Source organism: Mauremys reevesii, linkage group 2, assembly GCF_016161935.1.
Source record: "Mauremys reevesii isolate NIE-2019 linkage group 2, ASM1616193v1, whole genome shotgun sequence".
Classification (NCBI taxonomy): Eukaryota; Metazoa; Chordata; order Testudines; family Geoemydidae; genus Mauremys; species Mauremys reevesii.
Window position 1 is genome coordinate 45,083,612 of NC_052624.1, and position 24,150 is coordinate 45,107,761.

Consider the following 24,150-nt stretch of genomic DNA (forward strand, 5'->3'; position numbering starts at 1 on the left):
AATAGATATGACTGGACTTGCAGAGTGGTATCAAGTGTAGAGATGCGATAACACTGTTCTTTAAAAGTAGAGTGTAAAGTTGAGATCACTACATTTAGAATATTCCCAATGTATTTTGAAATATAATTTGGTTGCAAAGTTTAATTTAAAAAAAAATTAATATTTCTAAACTTACAAATCTAAAAATCTCTAAAATGAGTAAGAAAAAATGAATGTTTAGAATTGGCTTTGTGTATGGCAAGGTATACTGTGTTTTCCAGTTTTTAAAAGTTCAGGATGGGATTTTCAAAGGAGCCTAAGGGAGTTAAATATCACACTCACATTGAACTTCAGGAGAGTGAGTGGTAAGCTCTCTTAGGCTCCTTTGAAAATTCCATCCTTTTAGTGGTTTGGACTACATGTAAGTTTCCCTGACAGTTTCCCTCTCCAACCACACCCATTCCATCTGTCTCATCACCCTACAGAACTTGCAGGTGAACCCTTCCCTTCTACCAGGTTGCACGTCCTACCTGATCACTCAGTATGCACACTATCTGATCTTTCCCTTTTGCAGCTGCAGCTACCCTTCCTTCCACTCACCATGCCTGACCTTCCCTGGCTATGAGGCTGCCACTGGAGTGCCCCGCTGCAAGCTTCTGTTCAAACTCCACCCTAGCTTGTATTCCATCTGCTCCATCTACTCTCTCTTTCTGCAATCATTTATGCAGTTTTTGCACCAGCGGAGTAGGTGTGGTAGCAATCTGCAGATTCTGACTTGGCAGGAAGTCTCCTGCAGAGGATCATGTACCAAAAACTAATTTACAAGTTAACTTTAAGGTTAGACCATTGGTAATGATGTTCATTCAAACTAGGTGAAATTCACTGTGATGCAGTGGATCAACACAGTGCCCTCCAGATCATTTCAGTTCTGTGGTAAAGCTGTGCCAGGAAGTCTACATGCCATTGGATCTGCAACAATATGAATCCAGTGTCAAAATCAGTGCATCGGGGACACAGAGTAGCAAGGGCTGCAATTGTAGCCTGTGGCTAGAAAAGCAGCCTGGAGGAGCTGCACTGAAGTCCTACCTCCTGCTTGTGGGTTGGAGGTGATGAAATGCACCCTGCTACAATTAGTTCTCTGCTCAAGCCCAGTTATTCCAGTTATGTGTAGGGAGGGATGAATTTCATTTGTAATTAATATAACAGCTAGAATATTTTGTGATGTCACCTCTGCGTTATTTACTACTAAGCAGTGTGAACTGGAAGACCGGTCTAGAAACAATTAATCACTTAGATGCATTTGCATTATTTCATTTTGTGCTGTTCTGATGTTGTTGTTACAATTAAAATTAGTGTTTTTTCTATAGCTAGGTTCAAAATTAACATGTGACAAATTCATCACTATGAATTTAACACAACTTTTGTTAATCAACAATATGAGTTTAAGAGCGACAGCACACGGCTAGAATACAAATAAACTCTTTATAAATGCATTAGAATTCTGGCCTTTCTCCTGCAGTAGAATACATCTGGGTTCATTAAATCAGCAATTCATGGAGGTTAATGTTATGTCTCACTATATTTGACTTTTGTGAAAATTAAACACACATATTATTGTTCTAATGTGGCATTAAAAATAAAGAGAATAATTGTTCTTTGCTGCTGTGTCTTAGACATTTGATTGTTTTCATTTAGCAGACAAACTTAATCTTACTTTTACAAACTGACAGTTGGGTAGGAGGTACAGCCCCTGTTGTTACAAATGTTGCAGCATTTTATATGTGAATATTTAGAAATTATTTCACAAATGTCACAAAATATATCTCAAACAATTTGATTTTATCAAGACAAAATTGAAATACAAAATTCAGATAATATATTAATTCTTTGAATCTGTTTTTTGTAGTTGGTGCCAAACTAATATTAGTATGAGTATTCAGACTTCAACACTTGAATTTACATTTGTACTAAATATATTAAAGAAAAAGGAAAGTTTAAAACATCAAAATAATAGGCTTCTTCTTGTCTGTTGCAGAAGAAATAATACACTCTGATGCAGTATCACAAGTTAGTATTGGATACATAGGGAAATACAATATCTTTTTGGTTTTTTGACTGATCAAACAGAAAAATATGAAGTACGGTGGCCATTCAATAAGTAGAGGGTTTAATAAAATAAAAAGAGATCATGCTACCTAACAAAAAAGGTTTATATAAAACAAACTCACAGTTTGCAGAAATGAAATATTATATGCATAATTTTTTAATATGCGTCTTTCTAATAATGTTTGTCCTAATAACATTGTCATAATTAAATTTCAGGAACAGGCAATTGATAGAGAACATGAAAGAGATGTGTTCCAACAAGAGATACAGAAACTAGAGCAGCAACTTAAGACTCCACAAAGGTTTCAACCTATCAATGAACACCAAACCAGAGAGGTAACATTTTGAAGTATTATCAGCTGTGCTTAATGAATGTACATGATAAAAGCAAATGATGGACACTAAAAATATTTTATAATGTTATTTTATAATGTACATAATCTGCATCTTTTGCAAAGCAAGAAAATAAATCAATATGGATGAAGAATGAAAATGTTATTTGAAATAGTAAAATAATGCAGAATTTAGCTATCTCAGCAACAGACACATTTGGAACAACTAATGAAGATAGATAAAACTTCTTAAGAATGTATGGAAATGTTCAATCTATTTGCCAATTTGTCCAGGTTCTTATATTGGAACATGTCCCAAGTATTGAAACTATTGATTGTGAAGAAACCATTGTAAGTGCACATACATTCATACAGAAGACAGTCTCTAGTAGCTGACAGTTAACTAGAGAAGTCGTCATTTTTAAGTTAGAGACACATGGAAGAGCAAATAGCCTGCTATTGTATTGTCCACAAATGTCATGATTTGTAAGGTCCTGGTTATAGGCGAAAAATCTTATTATTGAATGTGAAAGACTAAGAGATAAAAAACTGAGGGTATTACTACATAACATAATGTAATGAATTATTAAACTTACTTTTTTTTAATCGCATGGAGGGATATGTAAGAATGTTGTGTGAACTGCATATAGACAATGAACAGAAGTGCCTCTGTTACATGATCTTCCTATTCATTAAAGGTTAAACAGTCTTCTGTCTCTTGCTATAGCTGACGTCTATATTCTTTACACTAGCACAGTTATGAAATATTATTCTATTCTGTATAAGTGCCTTGAGCCAATAGCAGTATTCTTCTCTTTGCTTGCATTTTACATTACTAACTACTCTGTTTTTACTTTTACTGTTTAATGTTGTCAGTTCTTCCACAATGGACTATCTTTAGACTTGGTCTCAGACTCTCTTTTCTTTTCCATTTATCTTCTCCCTCTGGGATGTCTAACTGGTTGCTTCAAACTTGGGTGGCATCCTTCCATCTGATCTTTCTATCTTCCATCTGTTAAATTGCATTGACTCCGTTAGCACCAGGCTAAATCGTAACTTCTAAATACTTCAGATACTGAAATCCACTTCATGAATGAAAAGCTGTGTTTGTCCCATCTCCCCCCATCACTCAGTTTAACTCAGACCTTATCTTTGTGCCTCAGGCCAGATGTTTTGAACTCATTACTCACACATTTTCCTTACCTGCAATTCTGTCCACTTCACATCTAGAACAGTGCCACAATTGTGTTTACCTTAGACGTACCTTTGCTGAAATCTTTAATTGTGTCTTAATTACTTACCATCTTGATTACTTTCATTACTACCTTAATGTGGTTCTCCTAGGCCTCTAATGTCTCAACTTCAGGAGATTCAGAATGCTTTATCTAGATGATGTTTTTTACTGCAGAAAGTGGGACCATATAATCTACATCCTCTTGCTTGTGCTGACCACCTAGCCATCTCCAAATCCTATTTAAAAACTTAGGCAGAAAACACAGTTTCTTGTTAATCTAGAGTTAAGGTAGAACTGTATTAACTGACTTGAATGTTAAAGATCTAGATGAAGTTAGAGCAGTTATAAAAAGCTAAAATGTTTTGAAGTACAGAAATACATAATTAAGGTTTCCCAGACAACTTTAACTCTGCCTCCATAGTAACATAGCATTTTATCATTCCTTCTTTCACAAATTATTTTTGGTTCAAGGACTTTTAGCACAGATATTTGTATAGGACTTGAAGAATAGCAGAACTGCCAGAATTGAATTTGTTCTCCAGAGTCAAGACACTTCTTCCTTGGATGTTTCAGGGATCCCACTGATGGGCTGCACAGGGATACCACAGTATATGTCTTAGCCCAATAGCGAGTCTGAGAACCATCAGAAGGACAAAATAAATTGTAGGGAGTAGCAAATGCCATCATGCAAAACATAAAACTCATCAGAGGCATAATTTGTATTTATTGGATTTGGAGCTACAAGACTCTAATTTTGCACTGTTTTCTGCCAGGGAGGTTGGAGATTCATTAACAGACAAGTTTTTTTCCCTCAAAAATCAGTGTTATACTAATGCTAGAAACACATTCCAATATGCTACAGAGTATTCATGCTTACCATGTTGTCCACCAGGTTGAACAGTTAACAAACCATCTACAAGAAAAAACAGACAAATGCAGTGAGCTTTTGCTCTCTAAAGAGCAACTTCAGAGAGATATACAAGAACGGAATGACGAAATTGAGAAACTAGAGTGCAGAATAAGAGAACTGGAACAAGCCTTAATTATCAGCGCAGACAATTTGCAAAAGGTATTGTTGTGTATAAAAGTTCCATGTACACCTCTACCTTGATATAATGTGACCCGATATAACACAAATTTGGATATAAAGCAGTAAAGCAGTGCTCTGGGCGGGTGGGGCTGTGCACTCCGGTGGATCAAAGCAAGTTCGATATATCGCGGTTTCACCTATAACACGGTAAGAGTTTTCGGCTCCCGAGGACAGCGTTATATCGAGGTAGAGGTGTATTTCCTATTATTCTTCATTTACTTAAGAATACGGCAATGTTTACTCAATTAATAATAAATAAATGAAAGCTAAAGTAGCTAATATTATAATACTTGTTTAAAGGTGGAGGAAAGAAAGCAGTGTGGAGCTGCCACTGTGAAGGGAGATTTGCCCCTTGAAGTACAATTGCAGGCTGAACAAGAAGCTGTAGATAGAAAGGAAAAAGAGGTAGAGTATCTCCAAATGTTGAAATTTCCTTCTAATATGAATTACTTATTGGTGATTTTTGCTTTGCACCTGACTCAATGCAGCAATCTGTAGTTCACTGTTTATAGACTCTGCAGCAAGGCAATATCGGACAGTGATCTCAACAACTCCCACAAGCTGAGCAGGCTTATGCCTGGTAATTATTGGAATAGGTTCTCCCAAGGACCTCCTGAAGTGCTGTAGGCAGTGGTGGTGTTTATTCAGTCGGTGACACTTTTTATTTGAATTGTTTTCCCGTCTAAGTTCTAGTGAAGCTATTGTGTACACTTGTGGAGAAAATCTTGTTAGGACTATATATTTGGTTAGCAGACTGGCAGTGTTGGAGGATACCAGGTTTCTATGAGGGAAGACCAGGAATGCACTTGGTTTTTAGATTTCCATTGCTTTTTCCTTGCAATGGGGAAAAATGTGCCATGCTTAACCTTTACGAGGGTGTTGGTGATAGTAGGGCACCCCACCACCAGCACTAGCCTGCACACGTTAGAGGTGTTTTTGGAAAAGACCTACATTATACCTTTCCAGCCAAAAAGCAAGTATCCTGATGGTAAACAGAATGGAGTTCAGGAAACTTAAAATGAAGGTGTGAACATCATCCACAGTCTGATGCCTGAAATCCTCTTTTATAAAAATGAGATTCAGTACAAATGTAGTTCAGTTGTGATTACAGAAGTATTTATCCTGAGAGAAAGGATAAAGGGCCACATTCTGATAACACTGATACTGAGTCAGTGGAGTTACTCTAATTTCACATAGTGTAAATGAGATCCAGATATGGCCCATTTAGTCTAAATTAAGAAATAAAAAGTTCTCAGTCATATGAGCGAAGTGTAAAAATAATGGGTGAGCATTTCAAAGGAACCTGAGGGTGGTAGGTACCCAGATCTCATTGAAATTCATTGGAATTTGGGCACCTAACTCTATTGGGATCCTTTGAAAAGCCCAGCCGTTATCCTAAAGTGATTTTAAACGTAATGGACCAAACTCTTCTTTCAGTTACACTCTTGAAAATCTGGACTCTATTGATTTCACTGAAATTATTCCAGATTTACACCAGTGTAACTGAAAGTGGAATTCAGCTCACTTATATTTAATTTTTTTGAAAAGGCTGTTGAAGGCAGCAATAAGAGAAGCTCATGTAAACAGTTTTTAAAATGTCAGTTAAGCATTTTGAGAATCTAAAGCCACTGTGAGGTAGAACTGGTAAATTTAAATGAGCCCAGTCCTGCAAGCTCTCCCTCACTGGAACAGTCATAGTGATTTCAGCTGACATCAGGGGGAGTTTTGCATACAGATAGCTTGCAGGCCTTCAGAGGATGGATGAGTGACCTGGTCTACTTCTAGATCACTATTTCCAAATCCATTCAGTCGTAAGAATCAAATGTATCTTTACAATCAAAGTGGCCAGTATATTGGTTAACACAATATCTCATTTGAGTAAAATTCTGTAATTTGCAGACACAAAACTGATCCCAGGTATATTTTATTGTTTTTTAAATGTGGCTCTGCTGTGTGTCTATTAACCCCTTCAATCCACATTTTGGATGTGCAGATCACAAACCTTGAAGAACAACTGGAGCAGTTTCGAGAGGAACTAGAAAACAAAAATGAAGAAGTTCAACAATTACATATGCAATTAGAAATCCAGAGAAAGGAATCCACTACACGATTTCAAGAACTGGAACAAGAGAATAAATTATTTAAGGTAATTATCCAACAGACAAGATTGTAGTTTCATTCCTGTTTACCCTGAATAAATTCATTCTAGGGTAAAACCAAGATTCTTAACTCTATTTGATGTCTCAAGTGTTGTACTGTGCAACTGTGATGAAGTGGGACTGTTCTTACTGGGGTGCTGTGTGCAGATCTTAAGTATCTAGCAAAGCAAAAGGCCATGCAGCCGAATGCCTGACACTCTGTGTCCTAGCAACTGATGGCCCGGACCCCTCCCTGCAAAGGTGCTGGCTGAAGGTGTTGGAGACAAAGGGGTCAGGTGACCTCCTGGCCCGGAAAAGAAGCTGAGCAGAGAGGAGGGGCCGGAGGGGGCTGGGCAGACTGGAACTGGCTGGGGAAAGAAGGGAAGCAGAGACAGGGCTCTGATCCCCAATGGAGGCTGTGGGGCTCCTGGGGCCCCAAGAGGGACCTAACGGGGGATCCTGTTGTCTGTGCCTGCAAGACCTGTGTTGGACTGTGTTCCTGTCGTCTAAATAAACCTTCTGCTTTACTGACTGCCTGAGAGTCCTGGTGAATCGCAGGGAGCCCGGGGGTGCAGGGCCCTGACTCCCCCACACTCCGCGACAGCAACATACAAAATATTAAAAATTTCATATAACCATTCTGTATTTCATGTGATCTTCTATCATTTAAATAATCTATTAATTGAAGAATATTAAAAAAAAGGTACATGTAATTATATCACATATTATGGATTTTTTTCGATAGGATGAAATGGAAAGATTGGGACTAGTGATCCAGAAATCTGAAGATGCACCCATAAAGGATCATTGTATAGTGCCTGGGAAACTTGCTCAGATCATGCAGAAAAAGGAGCAGGAAATAGATCATCTTAATGAACAAATAACAACACTGCAACAGCAACTTGAAATCACAACAGACAACAAAGTATATTTTTTTGAAATCTTTTGTTTATATTTAAAGAACACATTTACTTAGTCATTAATAGAATACAGTGCTCTAACCTTCAAAACTAATTACTATTTCTCAGTTCTTTTATGGATCCGACGTTCTATTAAGAAAATACATTAGAATTATTTTTGCCTGTATTTGTTTATATAATCATATATACTTTGCTGTCTTTAAGTACTCTTGATCCTCTTGCAGCCTATCAGGATGCAGACATCTTGAGTTGCATCTCAGCATACTTTCTGAATTTATTCTACTGTCTTGTATATATGAGATATATTTAGTAGGTTGCATTTTGGTGCCACCTTCTGGATAATGCTTCATTTCTGAAATTCATTCTTTTCAAACTAATGAAGCTATGAGTTCACTAGATATGTGTAAATGCAGCCTTTCTGATCATATCATGAGCCATAGACCTTTTCTAATACAGTATAATGCTTGTCTGAAATGCAAGGATTTCAGGCAAGAGACTTGCAGCACTATATTGATAAGACAAAGTGGAATAAGAACCATTTCCAATATTTTCTATACTTGAATAGTTCTAGCTTTTTGCTGCTTTCTAAACTACTATTGACACTTCTTTTTCTCCTGTAATAGACAATGGACCTGATTCTCCACTGACTTGCATCCATTTTACATTAGTATAATTCAGGGCTTGTCTGCTGTATGCAATAACAGTTTGATTTAGTCATCTTTGTTAATGTGCATCAGCAGAGTGCAAAGAGACAGTTAGAGCACAACAGGTTAGTGCAGGATAGATTCACCATCCCAACAGAGGTATTTCTGATTTAAATTAGGATAAGCATGAGGAGAAACTGGCCCAAAGTCTCATATATTCTGTAGAAAGCAAATTGGATGATTTATTATGGTGGGATTTTATCTTCTATTCAAATAGTTGTACACATGACTCTCTCCATATAAATTTTAATAATAAACATAGTCTCCAAAGACACATATCCTTCATTTCATATGGCCCTTTTGTAAGTCATAAAGAACAGCTGTGTGTACACTTAAGAGCTGACTGAGCATTTGGATTTCATCCCACAAGGTGATAGTGGAATCTGCTTACATTGAACTCCAATTAATTGAATAGTTTTTAATACATTTCAGTGTGCTAATTCTAGCTGTAGTGAACCTGAACTTATAATGAAAGAATAATAGAAATTAGAGGTAGAGAAGAACATCTCCTAACAGTGCAAGATTGTTCCCACACTCTGTCCAGTATAGTTTTAAATGTCCCTCAACACTTTCACTGTGAACCTATCCCAGAATCTAATATAACTTACTGTCAAGAAGCTTTCTGTGTATTTAGAGCTTCTGATTTTTTTATTTTAACCAATAAATAGTGATAAAACTTCCCTGATTGGGGAAAAAAATGAAATAACTGTTTCTTCTTCAAGTTGTTGTCCCTCTCGGTGCTCCACTTCAAGTGTGTGTGCATCCATGTGCTTTCGATCAGAGATTTTTGTCAGCACTGTCCACGGTCTGCGCCTGCACCCTAGACATCCTTGTGCTCTGGTCCAAAGGCATATAGGGAGAGGGCAGACCTGCCACTGCTCCAGTTCCTTCTCAGTTCTGTGCAGCTGGAAACACAGTGTGTGGTGTCTGGTAGTTTAGCTTTCATAGCTTGCTTGGGTTTTTTTCTTGTTTTATTGATATTATTCCTTTATTTTAGTCTGTCATTTTTATTTTTCCCTCTGCACAGGCTTTCAGACCCCCTCCTTTGTTTCATAGTCAGGGCCTCTGCTGTCCTCAATCCCTGTTTGTATGCAGCCTTTTCTCCTTGGGTTATGTTCCAAAACCCAGTCTTCAAACCCTGCCAGACCTGCCACAGGTCCTTTCCCCTCAGTGACGGGTATTCCAGCTGCCTCCACTGCTTTAGAAAGTCTCACGTTCTATCAAAATGCAAAGTCTGCTGCATTTTCAAGAGCAGATCTATGAAACTGAGGGAGGACAGACTGAACTTGCTCCTTATGAAGTATTCTTTGAGACCTGTTTCCTCTTTTGAGGTGTGAATTCCCCCTTTCTCCTCCCCTCAGCCTCTTAGCGCTTCAGTGACTTCTTTGGATCCAGTAAGCAAAGACCATGGGGAACATTCAGAGACTTCAAAGCCTTTCAGGAAGAAAAGACACTGATCCTGTGATAGGGAGCCTAAAAGAAAAGGAGTTGCATGGGCCCACAGACAATGCTGACAGAACTCTCTGATTGAAACTGCACGGGCATACACACACTTGAAGTGGAGCATGCTGAGAGACAAATATCTTAAAGCACTCCAGTTACTGTACAGGTGCTCGCTTTATCAAGTGAACACCAGAAAACTCCCAGAAATGGTTACGTGTGTCTAGGAGCTTATATGCACATAGCAGGAATGCAGACTTCGGGGCTATGATTTCTAAAGCGCACTAATGTGTGTTGCTCATTAACTGGTCCATATAGAACCTATTAGGTTCCCTACTTTTAACTAGTGCTGCTAGAAAGAGTACTAGGTTAAAGTGCTCTAGGGAACATTATCAAGAGATTAGTCATTATAGTACAGGAGTAATGACTATAGCAGGGGTAGACAACCTATGGCACGCGTGCCAAAGGTGGCACTCGAGCTGATTTTCAGTGGCACTCACACTGCCTGGGTCCTGGCCACCAGTCCGGGGGGCTCTGCATTTTAATTTAATTTTAAATGAAGCTTCTTAAACATTTTAAAAGCCTTATTTACTTTACATACAACAATAGTTTTGTTATATATTATAGACTTATAGAAAGAGACCTTCTTAAAACGTTAAAATGTATGACTGGCACGTGAAACCTTAAATTAGAGTGAATTTATGAAGATTCGGCACAGCACTTCTGAAAGGTTGCCGACCCCTGGACTATAGTGTACATTACTCATTACAGTATTTACAAAGAAAAAGCCCCGAAAAACCCTGATTTTTTTTAGCTATGTAAAATTCAAAAATTGCTAAAAATAACCCCCAAAATGAAGTTGTTAAATCTCAAAAAACAGAAGTCTTGCTCAGATTCAACCTATATTATCCCTTTCTTAATTTCATCCCATCACTCTTAGTTATATTCTCTAGCATGTTAAATAATTCCCTTTTCTCCTTGGTGCAAGATATAGATATAAATAAGACTAGACCTTAGATCAGTATTTCCCAAACAATGGCTTGTGACCTTCCAGTGGGTCACATAAAGGTTCTAGGAGGGTTGTGGGCCCAGTTCAGAGGGGTGGCCCCCCACCCGGCACTTACTTTGCAGCGGTGGCTCCTGTCCCATGGGGTGGCTGGGTCAAACCAGGTTGCAATGCCACTCACGCAGATTTTGCCCAGTTGTCCCTCTGTCATGATGGAAGGGTGGCTGGGCCAGACCTGAGTGGCGCAGCAACCCTGTGCACCAGGTTGCAATGCCTGGAGTAGGAAGCCAGGCCAAAACCTGTAGGACAGGAGCTGCTACTGCAGGGTGAATGTGAGGTAGGCTCGCCCTTCAAACCCCCGCTCGGGCCTCCCCACCTAAACGAGTCGGTATTAGGGTTGCAGGGCCAGGGCAGAGGGTGCTGCTGCAGGTGGCCAGTGCCCTCTCAGCGGGGCAAGGATGAGGAAGAGGTGGCAGTGGAAATGGAGGACACTAGCCTATGATTTTGTATGCCCCTCCCTTTCCAAAGATGGACCTTGTGCAGGTCACAAAATCAGGCAAAATGCAGTTGTTGGGTCGCCCTGCTAAAAAGTTCAGGAACCACTACTTTAGATCGATCCCTTCATTACTTTTATAGATCTCTTCCTCCCTTCAGTGTTTGTTCTGTTTTTACAATCACTTTCACCAACTTTCAGTCTATTTGACTGAATAATATTGCATATTATACTCATGCCTAATTAAATGAATTTTGTGTGCAGGATTTCTTGATACTGTGTGAATGCTTTACTAAAATTCAAATGTAATTCTGTGGTAAACCAATCAATGTCTACAGCATGATTTCTTCTTTATAAACCCAAACTGCTTGCTACTCATGGTTTCATTATCCACTAAAAGAAAAAAAATTTTTTTTTTTTTTTTTTGCTCAACAGTTTTACTGGGGTCAGAAATGAGACATACTAGGTAGAAATTGCCAGGATCACTCTTCTTTCATTTTTTGGAAATCAGTACCTCAGTTGCTTTTCTTCAGTCTTCTAGGATTTCTGCAATTCTCCAAGACTTTCCAAAAATATGTTAATTGGAAAACGTACTTAACATATTAGTTAAGATGCAAAATTGGCCCTACTGATTTATATACGTTCACATTTTCCAAGTAATCTTGCTTTTTGCCATTTTTATAAGATCATTTTACAACTTTACAATTTTCTCAATTGTCTAAACATATTGAAGGGTAGAGAGCAAAGGGAAATTCAGCAGTATAATCATTTTGTAGTCATTAATTTTATCCCCAACTTTCTTTATTAGCTGACCTATTTTCTCTTTAGTGGGCTTTTTGCTCCTGATATTCTTCTGAAAGCCCTTTTTACTCTGTGAAGTACTTTGGCTATCATTAACTCATTGTTTGTTGCTTTCCTTATCTTTTCTATACAAGTATTGACTGACTGAATATTCTTGTTTGATTGCCTGCTACTTTTCCATTTCCAGTACAGACTTTTTTTAACCTAAGATATTTGATCAATTCCTTATGAAGCCATATTGACCACTTCTTGTTTCTCTCATCCTTATTCCTCTTACTCTGGTGCGCCTATATTATAGTGTGTTTAAGGGTCTTCCAGCATTCTTCTACACTTGTGGAATGAGAAGTTTCTCCCACTGTACATTGCATATTATAGTCTTAATTCCCCAAAACTTATCCTCTTGAAATCCTCTTGAAATCTTATACTCTTTTATTACTGCTGCTGTTGGTGAACTCTTTCCTTATTCTGGTAAATTTTTATGTTCACTGACCCCAAATTTCCCAGAAGTCAGTCTCTCTTTTGGTCATATTCCCTATTATCTGCATCATAAAGTCATCCTCTTCAGTGAGGACATATATTGGGCTGTTTCTGTTACTCGACTAATTTCTGGGTAGTTAAGAATATGAATCTGGTAACTTCAAATATCATGAGTTAGTCCAGAAATGTATTGTTTTGCTCTCCTTGTATCATCACAAGTCTCTTTGTTGCTGAATTGTTTTGACAGCATTATAGAGTCTTTTCACAAATAGTGCCGCATCTCCATCTCTATCTTCTTTCAATTAAATTGTTGTGCAAAATAAATTACTTCATTACAGGTGGCTTGCACAGAATATATATACCGGTACATATATGTAGAAAGGAAAAGAAAATCCGTATTATATTTGTGCTTAATAATATTGATATAGTTAAGGGCCTGTTTGCATTTCCATTATAAATCCATTATATTTCACATTCCATATATATATCCAATGTATATTTTAAGTGGTAGAGCCAATATAGCTTTATCTGAATATCACTAGATGAATGTATATTTGGAAAGGGGAGCTGCTTCTTTTTAATGGTGAAGAAATACAGTATCTGACTAATCTAGTTGAATATAGTATCTAACTTGTGTATGCTAGAACCCTCAGTCTTGAAACTGTTATTTTCAAGACTGAGGATCCACTGCTTTTTTAGAGAGAGGGAGATTATTTGTGGAATATACTGCAAAATGATTACTCTGAAGGTAAGATGATTCCAAGACCCTTAGGGCTCGGCTACACTTGCGAGTTAGAGCACATTAAAGCAACCCTGGGCGCCCTAGCTCACTACCCGTCCACACTGGCAAGGCACATAGAGTGCTCTGACTCCAGGGCTAGAGCACTCCTGGTACTCCACCTCGGCGAGAAGATTAACACGTCCCATAATCCCCTTAAGTCAAGTGGCCACTTTTGTCATTGTTTTGGAATCACTGCAGGCATTTCTGACAGCCAGAAAGCTTATCTGCTCTGAGACAAAGCAACCATTACTGTGGAATGCTCTGTGTGAGAGAGAGAGAGACCTTGGGGTTGGGAGTCTGTTGCTGTCTGAACTTATAAGACAACATGCTGACATGCTCTCAGCCCCCCCAAAACCCACTCTCTCTCCCTCCACATACATACAACACACTCCCTGTCATGCTCCACCCCACCCCCATCATTTGAAAAGCATGTTGCAGCCACTTGCATGCTGGGATAGCTACCACAATGCACTGCTTTCTGTGGCCATTGCAAGAATTGCTAATGTGGCCACGCCAATGCGCTTTCAGCTGTCAGCGTGTACAGATTACAGCACTTTCCTTACAGCGCTCTACGAAGGCTGGTTTAACTCAAAGCGCTCTGCATCTGCAAGTGTAGCCATGCCCTTAGTTTCTTGGGTGCTGGAAGTCAAACTATGTCTAAGGCCCTGATTGTGCAAAGAGATTTATCTGCACAGTCCTTACTACAGCTGGTAGTCCCTTTAACCCAGTGGTCCTCAACCTTTTTCATCTGGTGGGCGCCGGACGACAAGCCACTGAGGACCATGGCCGGCGGACAAGTATCCACCGAAATGCCACTGACAAGCGGCAACGACAATCAGCAGCATTTCGGCAGCAACGCCTCTTGACAGCGGCATTTTGGCAGCGACGCCTCTTGACGTTGCCACTTCTTGGCGGTATTTTGGCAGATGCTTGTCTGCTGGCAAGTACGCGGGCGCACATAGATGCCCGAGCGGGCGCCATGGCACCCGCGGGCACCACGTTGGGGACCACTGCTTTAACCTCAGTAATAATTTGCCCAGGGGATGGATGTTGTCAGAGCTTTAGACAAGAAAGCTGGAAAAATATTATGAAAGCTTCAGCTTTCACATGTAGCTTTGTAGAAAGTAGATAGTTCAATAAGCTCACACCTCTTTTCCAAGTCCAACACGTCTGTACTTTGATTCATGTAAAGATCTATGAGCGATAAATCATCAAGGCAATTTCATTTATTGCTACTATGCTTCTTTCACAAGATGTCAGGATGAATGATTAAACAAACCGCTGCCAGCAAATCCAGGAGAAAGCATAATCTGGTTGTTATATAATATTAACTATTATAGTAATTAGTAACTATAAATTTCTGTCATTGACTTTGTAGGTTATTGAAGAAAAAAATGAGCATATAAGAGAACTTGAAGCCCAGATAGAATGCCTAAAAAGTGATCAAGAGCGTGTGAAGAAAAACAGTGAAGAGGAAATAGAACAGCTGAATGAAGTGATTGAAAAGCTTCAGCAGGAGTTGGCAAATATTGAACAAAAAGAACCTGTAGATGTTGCTTCCATTCAGGAGGATGCTGACAGTCTGAAACATGAGCTTGATACAGTGTTGGCAGAAAAAGAAGCTTTAAAGAAGCAAGTGGAAGATAATAATGTAGAGTCATCCATGACAAAGAATGAGCTTGAAGAAACTAAATTAAAAATGAACCACTTAAAGAAAGAACTAGATATCTTAAAGAGGGAACATGAGAGAGTAACAGAGAAATATAAGCATTTACTGATGAAAGATGACAAGGCAGAAGTAGGGTATAGGAGCAAAAACAAAAGTGAAAAACTGGAAGAAGCCCTGAATGAGAAGTCACCAGAGCTGCTAGAAAATAAAATCCAGCTTAAGTCCGTGGAAGAAAATACAAAGATCACCATCAGCAACATGGAGATAAAGCTGCAGCATCTTCAGGCAGCTATTAAAGAGAGGGAATCAGAGTTGTGCCAGTGTTACAACCAAATAAAGGACTTGAAAGAGCAAGCCAAGGTTGAAACAGAAGTACTTAAAAAGAAAATACTGGAACTTGAAGAGATGCTTCAGGAAAAGGTTGCTGCTGCTCTTGTGAGCCAAGTTCAGTTGAATGCAATTCAAGAGCAAAATAAACTGAGGCCGAGAATGCAGGCATTTTCAAAAGGCGCTGAAGAAGCAAACAAAAACACACAAACAGAAAATGTAAATCACATAGCTAAAGAAGAGACAGAATCAAAATTATCAGTATTAACAGAGAAACTTTCAGAGATGGAGAACCAGCTGGCAAAGATGTACAATAACCTGGAGCTAGAAAAAGAAAATGCAGAAATTGCACAGAAGGAGGCTATAAAAAAAGAAAACAGACTGTTAGAACTTCAGCAGTTACTAGAAGACATTCAGGAAAAACACAAAGAGGAGATTAAAAAGACCCCTAAACAGGGAGAGGTGCAAACATCTGAGGTAAAAAATTGTATGCCTCATGATCTTTTGCTCACTTTGCCTAAGAATCAATTATTTTTATGGGAACTGTGGTGGGTGCACACATTTTTTAATAAGACTGAAGACATTAATATTCTGTTACTGCAGATTCAGTCAGAGCTGTGTTAGATGTACATACTCCTCTGAGTTACAAATAGAACAAAAATTGCACTTTTGGTAAATTCCACTGTTGATTTCCTGTGGATATTTGAATAAAACATATCCAGCCTTTTCATGGGAACTAGGTGTTTTAAAAACTAAGCATACTTTTCTCAACTTTTGTGAATATTTTCTGAAGATGATAAGATTGATGATGTGCTTGTCATGAATCTGCAGATTGATTTTTGAGGCACTGGAAGTCTTAAAAAACGTATTTTTATTAAAGGTTTAATTTGGGGCATGCATGTTGATTTAGGCCTTGAATCACAATGGGCCTTAGGCATTGTGACACTCAACATTGCACTGCCCAACTTTTAGGCACCTAAAAAATCACTGGAATCCATAAAGCTTGAGTTAGGTATTAGGCTCTCTATATAATGAAAGGGGAGAGAGAGGCACCTGAGAAAGTCGGCATGCTAGACAGGGAGCTGCCTAAGCTAGTCAACAGGAGATGCTTATTGAAGGGATATGCCCTATGTCTTGCCCTCTCAGGTAGTTAAGCCAGCTGCAGGGAGGTGCCTGTGTCTCTGCTTGGGATCCACAGCATAGAACCCTCTCCTGGAAGGGAAACACCTTTGGTGCCCAAACCATTTCTTGCAAGAACAGCAGCGGTGTATGCCTAACTCCATCCAAAATGGCTGGACGTAGTGCCTCCATTGTAACCTTTAGCCCAGTGTTAAAGTACTCACCTGGGATGTGTAAAACCCAGGTTCAATTCCCCATGCTACCTGATGGGGAGAAAGGATTTGAGCAGAAGTCTTCCTCCTCTCAGGAGACTCTCTTAACCACCACTGTATTAAGCCTAAGTCACTTTGCGATATTGGGCCCTAGTTATTTGTATATATTGCAGTGAAAATTTACAAGCAGGTATAATCCTCTCAAAGGGATTCTTCTAACAAAGTTCTCTGTCCATATATAACCAAGACCATAGCACTATCTAATCTATCCATTCATACAATTCCCATTATCATAGTATCAGAGCAACTCACAATCTTTAATGTAATTATCCTCACAGCACCCCTCTGAGGGCAGGAAGTACTATTATCCCATTATATGGATGGGGCAGAGAGGCTAAGTTCATGTGTGATCTTGAGCAAATCAGTCCGTGATAGAACACGGAACTGAACCTGGATCTCCCCAGGTCTCAGAATATCTACCTACCTACCTACACTATACAGACCATCTCTCCTTTCTTCAAGAGGAGTCTTCCCCCTACTTTCTCTCCAGGCAGTCCAAAAAGCTAGTCTTTCTACCCAAATTCCATTCCAACTCCTGTCTAAAATAGTCTTACAACTATTAAAATGGTATGAATTCAACAATTACACATTTTTAACATTGCAACAACAGTTCAATGCTATTTGCTTTTAGGAAACAATGTTCTATTTGAATATTAAATTAGCAATGTTACTCCATCTGTATTTGGAATGAAGGGGCATGAAAACACTTGTAGCTGAAGTAAGCTGATCTCACAAAAATATAATGTAAATTCCAATTTAGGATGCTCTTATAACATAAATAACAAAGGCACTAGAGGTTGTTCCTGCTTTGGATAATTTAGTTTCCTTTCTCTTATCTAATGCCAGGAAAGCATCTTCATTGCACAGATACCTGCTTTCCGGTTTTGACTTGTTAACATGATCAATTTTAACTTCATTGTCACTGCCATTTATTAAAATTATGGAAGTCAAATTCAAAGAAACTTAGTTTTATCCTTGTCTCCTCATCTAATAATAGTGAGGTTGTGACAGATCCTATGGCTTGCCACATTCTAGGCCCACTGTGTAATGTCTGAAATTTCCCACTCCATGGGTCAGATTTAGAGGCGAAGTATATGGGGGTTACATTACACATCTATGTAATTCATATGCCTAGGAAGCAAAAACACAGTCATAGTAACAAACAGAGCCAACAAGAGGATTAAGAAGGGGTAAAAAAGTGCATGTGGTTTGAAAGAGATTCCTTTTTCTCTTACACCTTTTTACACCCTCCTTTGGTTGCTTTCTGCAATAACCCTCACCTTATACCTCTTTAATGTTTAACTTATGCCAAATTATGTTCATACTGCCTTCCATAGATCACCTGTTAATTTTACCCTCTGAGTCAAAGTTGAGTTGATTGTATGTTCTGTAGCTAGCAATTTAATGAAAACCTCAGCTTTGCTGCTGAAAGTCTGAAGTTCACAGATATGGAATGCAGGGCCTGGACCACAGGTGCTAAAACCTTTTGTACAAACGCTATTGAATTAAGGTCAGAAACTTCTCTTTAAAACTTTATGGTGTCTAGCAGACTTCATTTTCCAGAGGCTTACTGTTTGTTCACAGCCCTGTTGCTGCCTTTTAGTATATTAGTGTTTTTTCCATCCTTGGCCAGAGAGCTTCCCAGAAGATTATCCTTTTCACAGCACTTCCAGTTTTTTGTTTTTTTTTCCAGTTTGGGGATCCCAGTTAATCTAGAAAAGTGGCCTTTTGAAACGTAAGTCTTGGAGGTTAGGTTAGGTCTGACCACCACCTATTCAAGGCACTTGATGTTTCTTCACGTGGCTTGGCTCATCTCTAGCATTTGTGGAGTTGCATGCAGGGGTCAGCATCATTAATATTTTGATGCCATTGTAATAGATGTTTTATCTACTACTGCTTATATTTTGTACTGACATGTAGGTAGTCACAGAACTAAGTCAAAGTCAAGAAGGAAGTGTATTCATTGCTGAAAGTGAACTAGAGAAAATCAAAGCTGAATCAGCTGCTGCCAAGGAAGAACTGAGTAGTTACAGAGAAAAGTCAGAAAAACTTAAAGAGGAATTAATGGTAAGAACCGGATAGTTCCATAATTGTTTTCTCTCTCCCAGTGAAAAAAAATTAATAAAAATGACTGTACAGTACACACTGTTCATACTGTTCAAACTACATGATGCTGTGGACCAGATTTTTAGTTGCTGCAAATAAGTGCAATTCCATTGACTTCAAGGGAGTTATACCAATTTTACAGGATCTACTCTGTTTCTTGAGATAATAACTTTGTGTTATCATCTAACAGACATAATCCATCTAAACAAGATTAATCTAAAAAGAATAGCTGTGACTCCTCATTGTATAGAGCAGGGGTCAGCAACCCGCGGCACGCATGCCAAAGGCGGCATGTGAGCCGATTTTTACTGAACGGAACCCCCGGCCGGCAACAGCTTAACAGGGCTGGCGGCCAGGAACCCAGCTGGCAGGAGCCGGTGGACAGAACCCAGAGTCCTGGCCATCGGCCCCGCTCACCTCACTGCTGGTCTGGGGTTCCAGCCGCCCAGCCCCCTGCCAGCTGGGGTATGGTCCTCCAGCCCCGCTCAGCCCTCCTGCCGGCCTGGGGTACCGGCAGCCAGCCCAGGGCTCTGCTCCTGGCCCGGTCCCAGCGCTCTGCATCCCTTATAAAAAATTACACTACAATTAGCTTAAAAACTTGAAAACTTAAAAACTTTGCTTGTATATTACAGTAATTGTTAAAACATGAATAATGTTAATAAATACATAGGTTTGATGAAACAAAGTAGTTGTACTTATGTGTCTGTGCTTAATTTGTGTTTTCAATGATTTCCCTTCTAAAAAAATCTCACGTCTCGCACCCCCAGAAATGGCATCTCACACCCCCAGGGGGTGCGTGCACCCCAGGTTAAGAACCACTGCACTAAACTGATAAGATCAGCATTTTAATTTAATTTTAAAAAACCTTGTTTACTTTACATACAACAATAGTTTAGTTATATAATATAGACTTATAGAGAGAGCCCTTCTAAAAACGTTAAAATGTATTACTGGCACGTGATACCATTTATTCACTCTAATTTAAGGAGACTCGGCACACCACTTCTGAAAGGTTGCCGATCCCTGGTATAGAGCATTTAAAAATACTAAACTTGGTTCTTTAAAGGTATTTGGGTATCCGCAATTCAAATTTGTTATATCTTTAGGTAAGAGAAACAAGTATGACACATCTTCAAGAAGAGCTACACCGAGTCCAGGACAACCTAGTTGAAGCGGAAAAGAAGCTTGCAGATTATATGAGAAAGGAAGAAGAAATAGCAGAACTTGACAACAGAAAGGATGTTGACAAACCAGATAATGTTTCTACCAAAGAAGACCCAACTTTCACCAGAAAAAGTTCATCATCTCAGACTGATAAGACTATGCAAATCAATAGCTCCAACCAAACTTTACAGATCCTTGTTAAAAATGCAGAAATCCAAAATGATTTACAAAATGAATATTCATCAGAGGAGGTTGCAGAGGTCATAAGAGAGTTTACCGATAAAATTGACCAAATGCAAGAACTCCATGCTGCTGAAATCATGGACATGGAAACCAGGCATATTTCTGAATCTGAAGCATTGAAGAGAGAGCAGTTTGTTGCAGTCCAGGTATTAACAGATGAATGTAATGCTTTGAAGGACGTCATAGAAACTTTGAGAGCTAAAGAGGTATATATTGTAATTTTTTTTTATTCTGTCATTCTGTATTTTATAAAGAATGTTTTAGTTCATGCTACTCCTAAGTAGGGTTCCTATTTTGAGTCCCCTTAATCATGGAAGACTGTGCCATTAAGGCACTATACTGTGTTTGAAATTGTGTAGAGTTGCTCCACCTCAGGGAGAGTTCCTAAATCCCTCCCCAGCTTTACCATCCCTTAGGTTGGAGCAACCTGCTGCCCTCTTGTGTCCAGCCAGCTCAATAGACTTGTGAAGCAGAAGTGTTGGCCCATGAACCTTCCCATTTCTGCCCCCTTTTGAGAGGATCTATACTGCCGGGTGATTAGGAGGGAGTAGCCCATGTGGTCCTCTGTTCAGCTGCTCTCTTCTGATTAATCTGGGCCCTTATGTGTCAGGTTGTGTTTTTTGCAAAGTTTTAAATGTTTTCTTTTCCAAATATAGGCAGTCCCAATTTCTGGGTTACCACACACTGCATCTTATATGGCCAGAGATGGATGTTCTAGTGGTGAGAGACAATTGTTTTATAGCCTTCATATTTCCCATAATAGTATTATAAATTAAATTGTTTGTATGATAGAAAACAAAAGTAGCTGTGCATTACTTTAATCCTAGCACAATGGAAACTGAAGTCACCTGACAAGGTAAAATATCAATCTTGCAGGCTTCCTTCTTATTAATTATGACTTTTCTACTGTGACCTTGGACCAAAGTCAGGATTTTATTAAAGATGCAACAGATACTTACTTGATGCTTTTCTCCTCTACTTCCAGCATGCAGCAGCAGCACAGCAAAAAACTTAAAGTTCAGAAAAAACACAGCATAAGCAACATGTAATACCATCATCAAGTGTTCTTCCCAAAATGCTTTAGTTTTTGCCTCCTATAAAGGCAGAATCTTCCCCTTATTCTTTACCCACGATCTTCCCATAGGAACATCAAGTGTCTGTATTGAAAACTTGATCCAATTCAAACCCAACTTGTAAGCAGGACCTTGATCTTCACTCCCTGTTTGCCTGATAGGCTTCTGTGTTAAAGGAACTCCTTGCATTGAGACCTGTAGCCCAAGAAGCAAAACAAAAAGCAACCTGCAATAACAAAAGGAATTACAACAGGAGCAGCAGTGAAAATCAAAACAAAATCCCATAGTACTCAAACGCTGGCAGATCTGGGAAAGACAAAGAGCATTATATCTCTATGTGACTCTTCATTACTCTAGGACAGAAACGTGTGTGTGACAGAGGGGGCATGGAGCTGCCTTGAGGAAAGAAATTGGAAGTTGGTTCCTTCTGCCTGGGCAGAGTCCCTCCATCCTTTCTTCATACTGATTTCAGCGTTAATCCAGGGCAGTCTCCTCAGCCCTGAATGGAATTTAAAACTGCAGGCTGCTGGCAAAATCTCTCATGGTGGCAATATTAGTGTCTCCTCACGTGCACCTCTTTCCATGGCTGCAGACAGGTGTGATCTGAGTATGTGCACCAACAGGAGTGAGTCAGACCCATCAAATTTTTACCATAAAAATTAACACACTCTATCCTACAGTAGCAAATAGGAAGTACACCTCTCCCTCGATATAACGCTGTCCTCGGGAGCCAAAAAATCTTATCATGTTATAGGTGAAACTGTGTTATATCAAACTTGCTTTAATCCACTGGGGTGCGCAGCCCCGCTCCCATAGAGCACTGCTTTACCACATTATATCCGAATTCGTGTTATATCGGGTCGTGTTATATCGGGGTGGAGGTATAGATTCAACTGGAGGCAGAGACTACAGATACTCAGAAGGGTCAGTTGGCAAAAGGTTTATGTAGTGTTCAGATAAATGTCTTGATTCTGTCTCCCAGAATTTTAAATGATTTTCTTTGCTGCTGTGTTTTGAAAGCAAAGAAGAAAAGCGTAAAAGTAGATTTTATGCAACCACTTGTCCGAACAACCAAGAAACAGAAGTCCTTTTTTGTTATCTGTTATTTAAAGGTTTCCAAGCAATTCAACTTTATTGTTTTTTCCTTTTATTTTAGACTCTAGTTCGGACTGGAGTCAAGGAATTTATCTCACCCAGAGCCAGGGATCTGACATAGTATCAGAAGGACTAGGAGAAGATGATGAAACTTCAACAGATCTGCTTCCAAAGAAAATAAAGGTAAATTAGAGCTGATGTAATTTTTACTTCAAAACAAGATCATTTTAAAGCTCCTTAATACTGTCTGAAATGTAGATCTTCTCTTTTTGGGATGAAGTGCCCTGTATAGATATTTAAAAATTATTTAATTGCATTTTTCAGATATCACCACTATATAACATGTTGGCTACCAGCAAAGGCCAGAACTATATAAATAATTTTAACAAATAAGAATGTTATTTTCATTTCTAACCATTATAAAGAAGAATGTGTCTCCTGCCACCAATCTTGTGTGCTAGCCCTAGCCCATATGCGAGTTTCAAAATTTGAATGGAAACTTTCCAGGATTTAACTTTTAAAATATAAGTTTATGTAGAGAACTCAGTTTAAATTTGTAGTATTGATCTAATAGATTTTTTTTGTAATGAACTTCAGGGACTACAGCAATATTTGTTTTGGGGGAGTGTGGGGGGAATATATATATTTCTAAAACCCTACTAAATAATCAGGCACTTTCTGTATTTCTAGTCTCAACATTAATCATATTCACCAAGCTACTTATAAATATGCTTTCTCTTGCATAACCAGCCTCCTTTTTCTGATTCGTTTTGATGCCAAATTCTAGTGCTCATGAGTCAAGATCACTATTATGACTGTCAGTATTATAATTTTTTTCTTATATTATTGTTATAGGGTTTGCTACGAGCAGTGCATCATGAAGGCGTACAGGTGCTGTCTCTCACTGAATTTCCTGACAGTGAAAGGGATATACTGTCTCTTAAACAAGGGCCAGAATCATGGCTTGAGGAAAGGAAAACTTTTCTGAGCACTGTTTCATCTTTGAAGGATTTAATTACACAAATGCAACTGCATAGGGAAACTGAGGTACAAACAATATTATAAAACTCAGATCAAAATAATTTATACAGCAGCATTTGAAACTAGAGGTGTGTGAATAACTGATTTTTTGGTTCACTGGCAGCCCCAAAAAATAGGGGGGTGGAATTTGGTTTGGGTCAAACCAAAACTGAATTTTTCCGAATCTTCAGCAAATTTCCAGAAATGTATACTTTAACACAGTGGTCTCTACCTTCCAGACTACTGTACCCCTTTCTGGAGTCTGATTTGTCTTGTGTACCGCCAAGTTTCACCTCACTTAAAAACTACTTGTTTACAAAATCAGACATAAAAATACAAATGTGTCACAGCACCCTATTACTGAAAATTTGCTTACTTTCTCATTTTTGCCACAACATTATAAAATAAATTGATTGGAATATAAATAGTGTACTTATATTTCAGTGTATAGTATATAGGGCAGTATAAACAACTCATTGTCTGTATGAAATTTTAGTTTGTACTGACTTTGCTAGTGCTTTTTATGTAGCCTGTTGTAAAATAGGCAATTATCTAGATGAA

At 38.8% G+C, this 24,150-nt stretch overlaps 1 protein-coding gene across 8 annotated transcripts in view; it reads left to right on the top strand.

The window, feature by feature from the left end:
- The window catches only part of AKAP9 (A-kinase anchoring protein 9), a 187,756-nt gene that overhangs the window by 143,871 nt on the left and 19,735 nt on the right, over positions 1-24,150 (top strand). For all 8 annotated transcript variants that reach the window (XM_039526343.1, XM_039526344.1, XM_039526346.1 and 5 more), the window contains 11 exons: positions 2,302-2,421; positions 4,544-4,720; positions 5,042-5,146; positions 6,735-6,887; positions 7,625-7,804; positions 14,880-15,974; positions 18,809-18,955; positions 20,101-20,607; positions 21,058-21,121; positions 22,631-22,752; positions 23,425-23,616. In XM_039526343.1, coding sequence (XP_039382277.1) covers positions 2,302-2,421; positions 4,544-4,720; positions 5,042-5,146; positions 6,735-6,887; positions 7,625-7,804; positions 14,880-15,974; positions 18,809-18,955; positions 20,101-20,607; positions 21,058-21,121; positions 22,631-22,752; positions 23,425-23,616 — 2,862 coding nt within the window. The remainder of the gene's footprint in view (positions 1-2,301; positions 2,422-4,543; positions 4,721-5,041; positions 5,147-6,734; positions 6,888-7,624; positions 7,805-14,879; positions 15,975-18,808; positions 18,956-20,100; positions 20,608-21,057; positions 21,122-22,630; positions 22,753-23,424; positions 23,617-24,150) is intronic.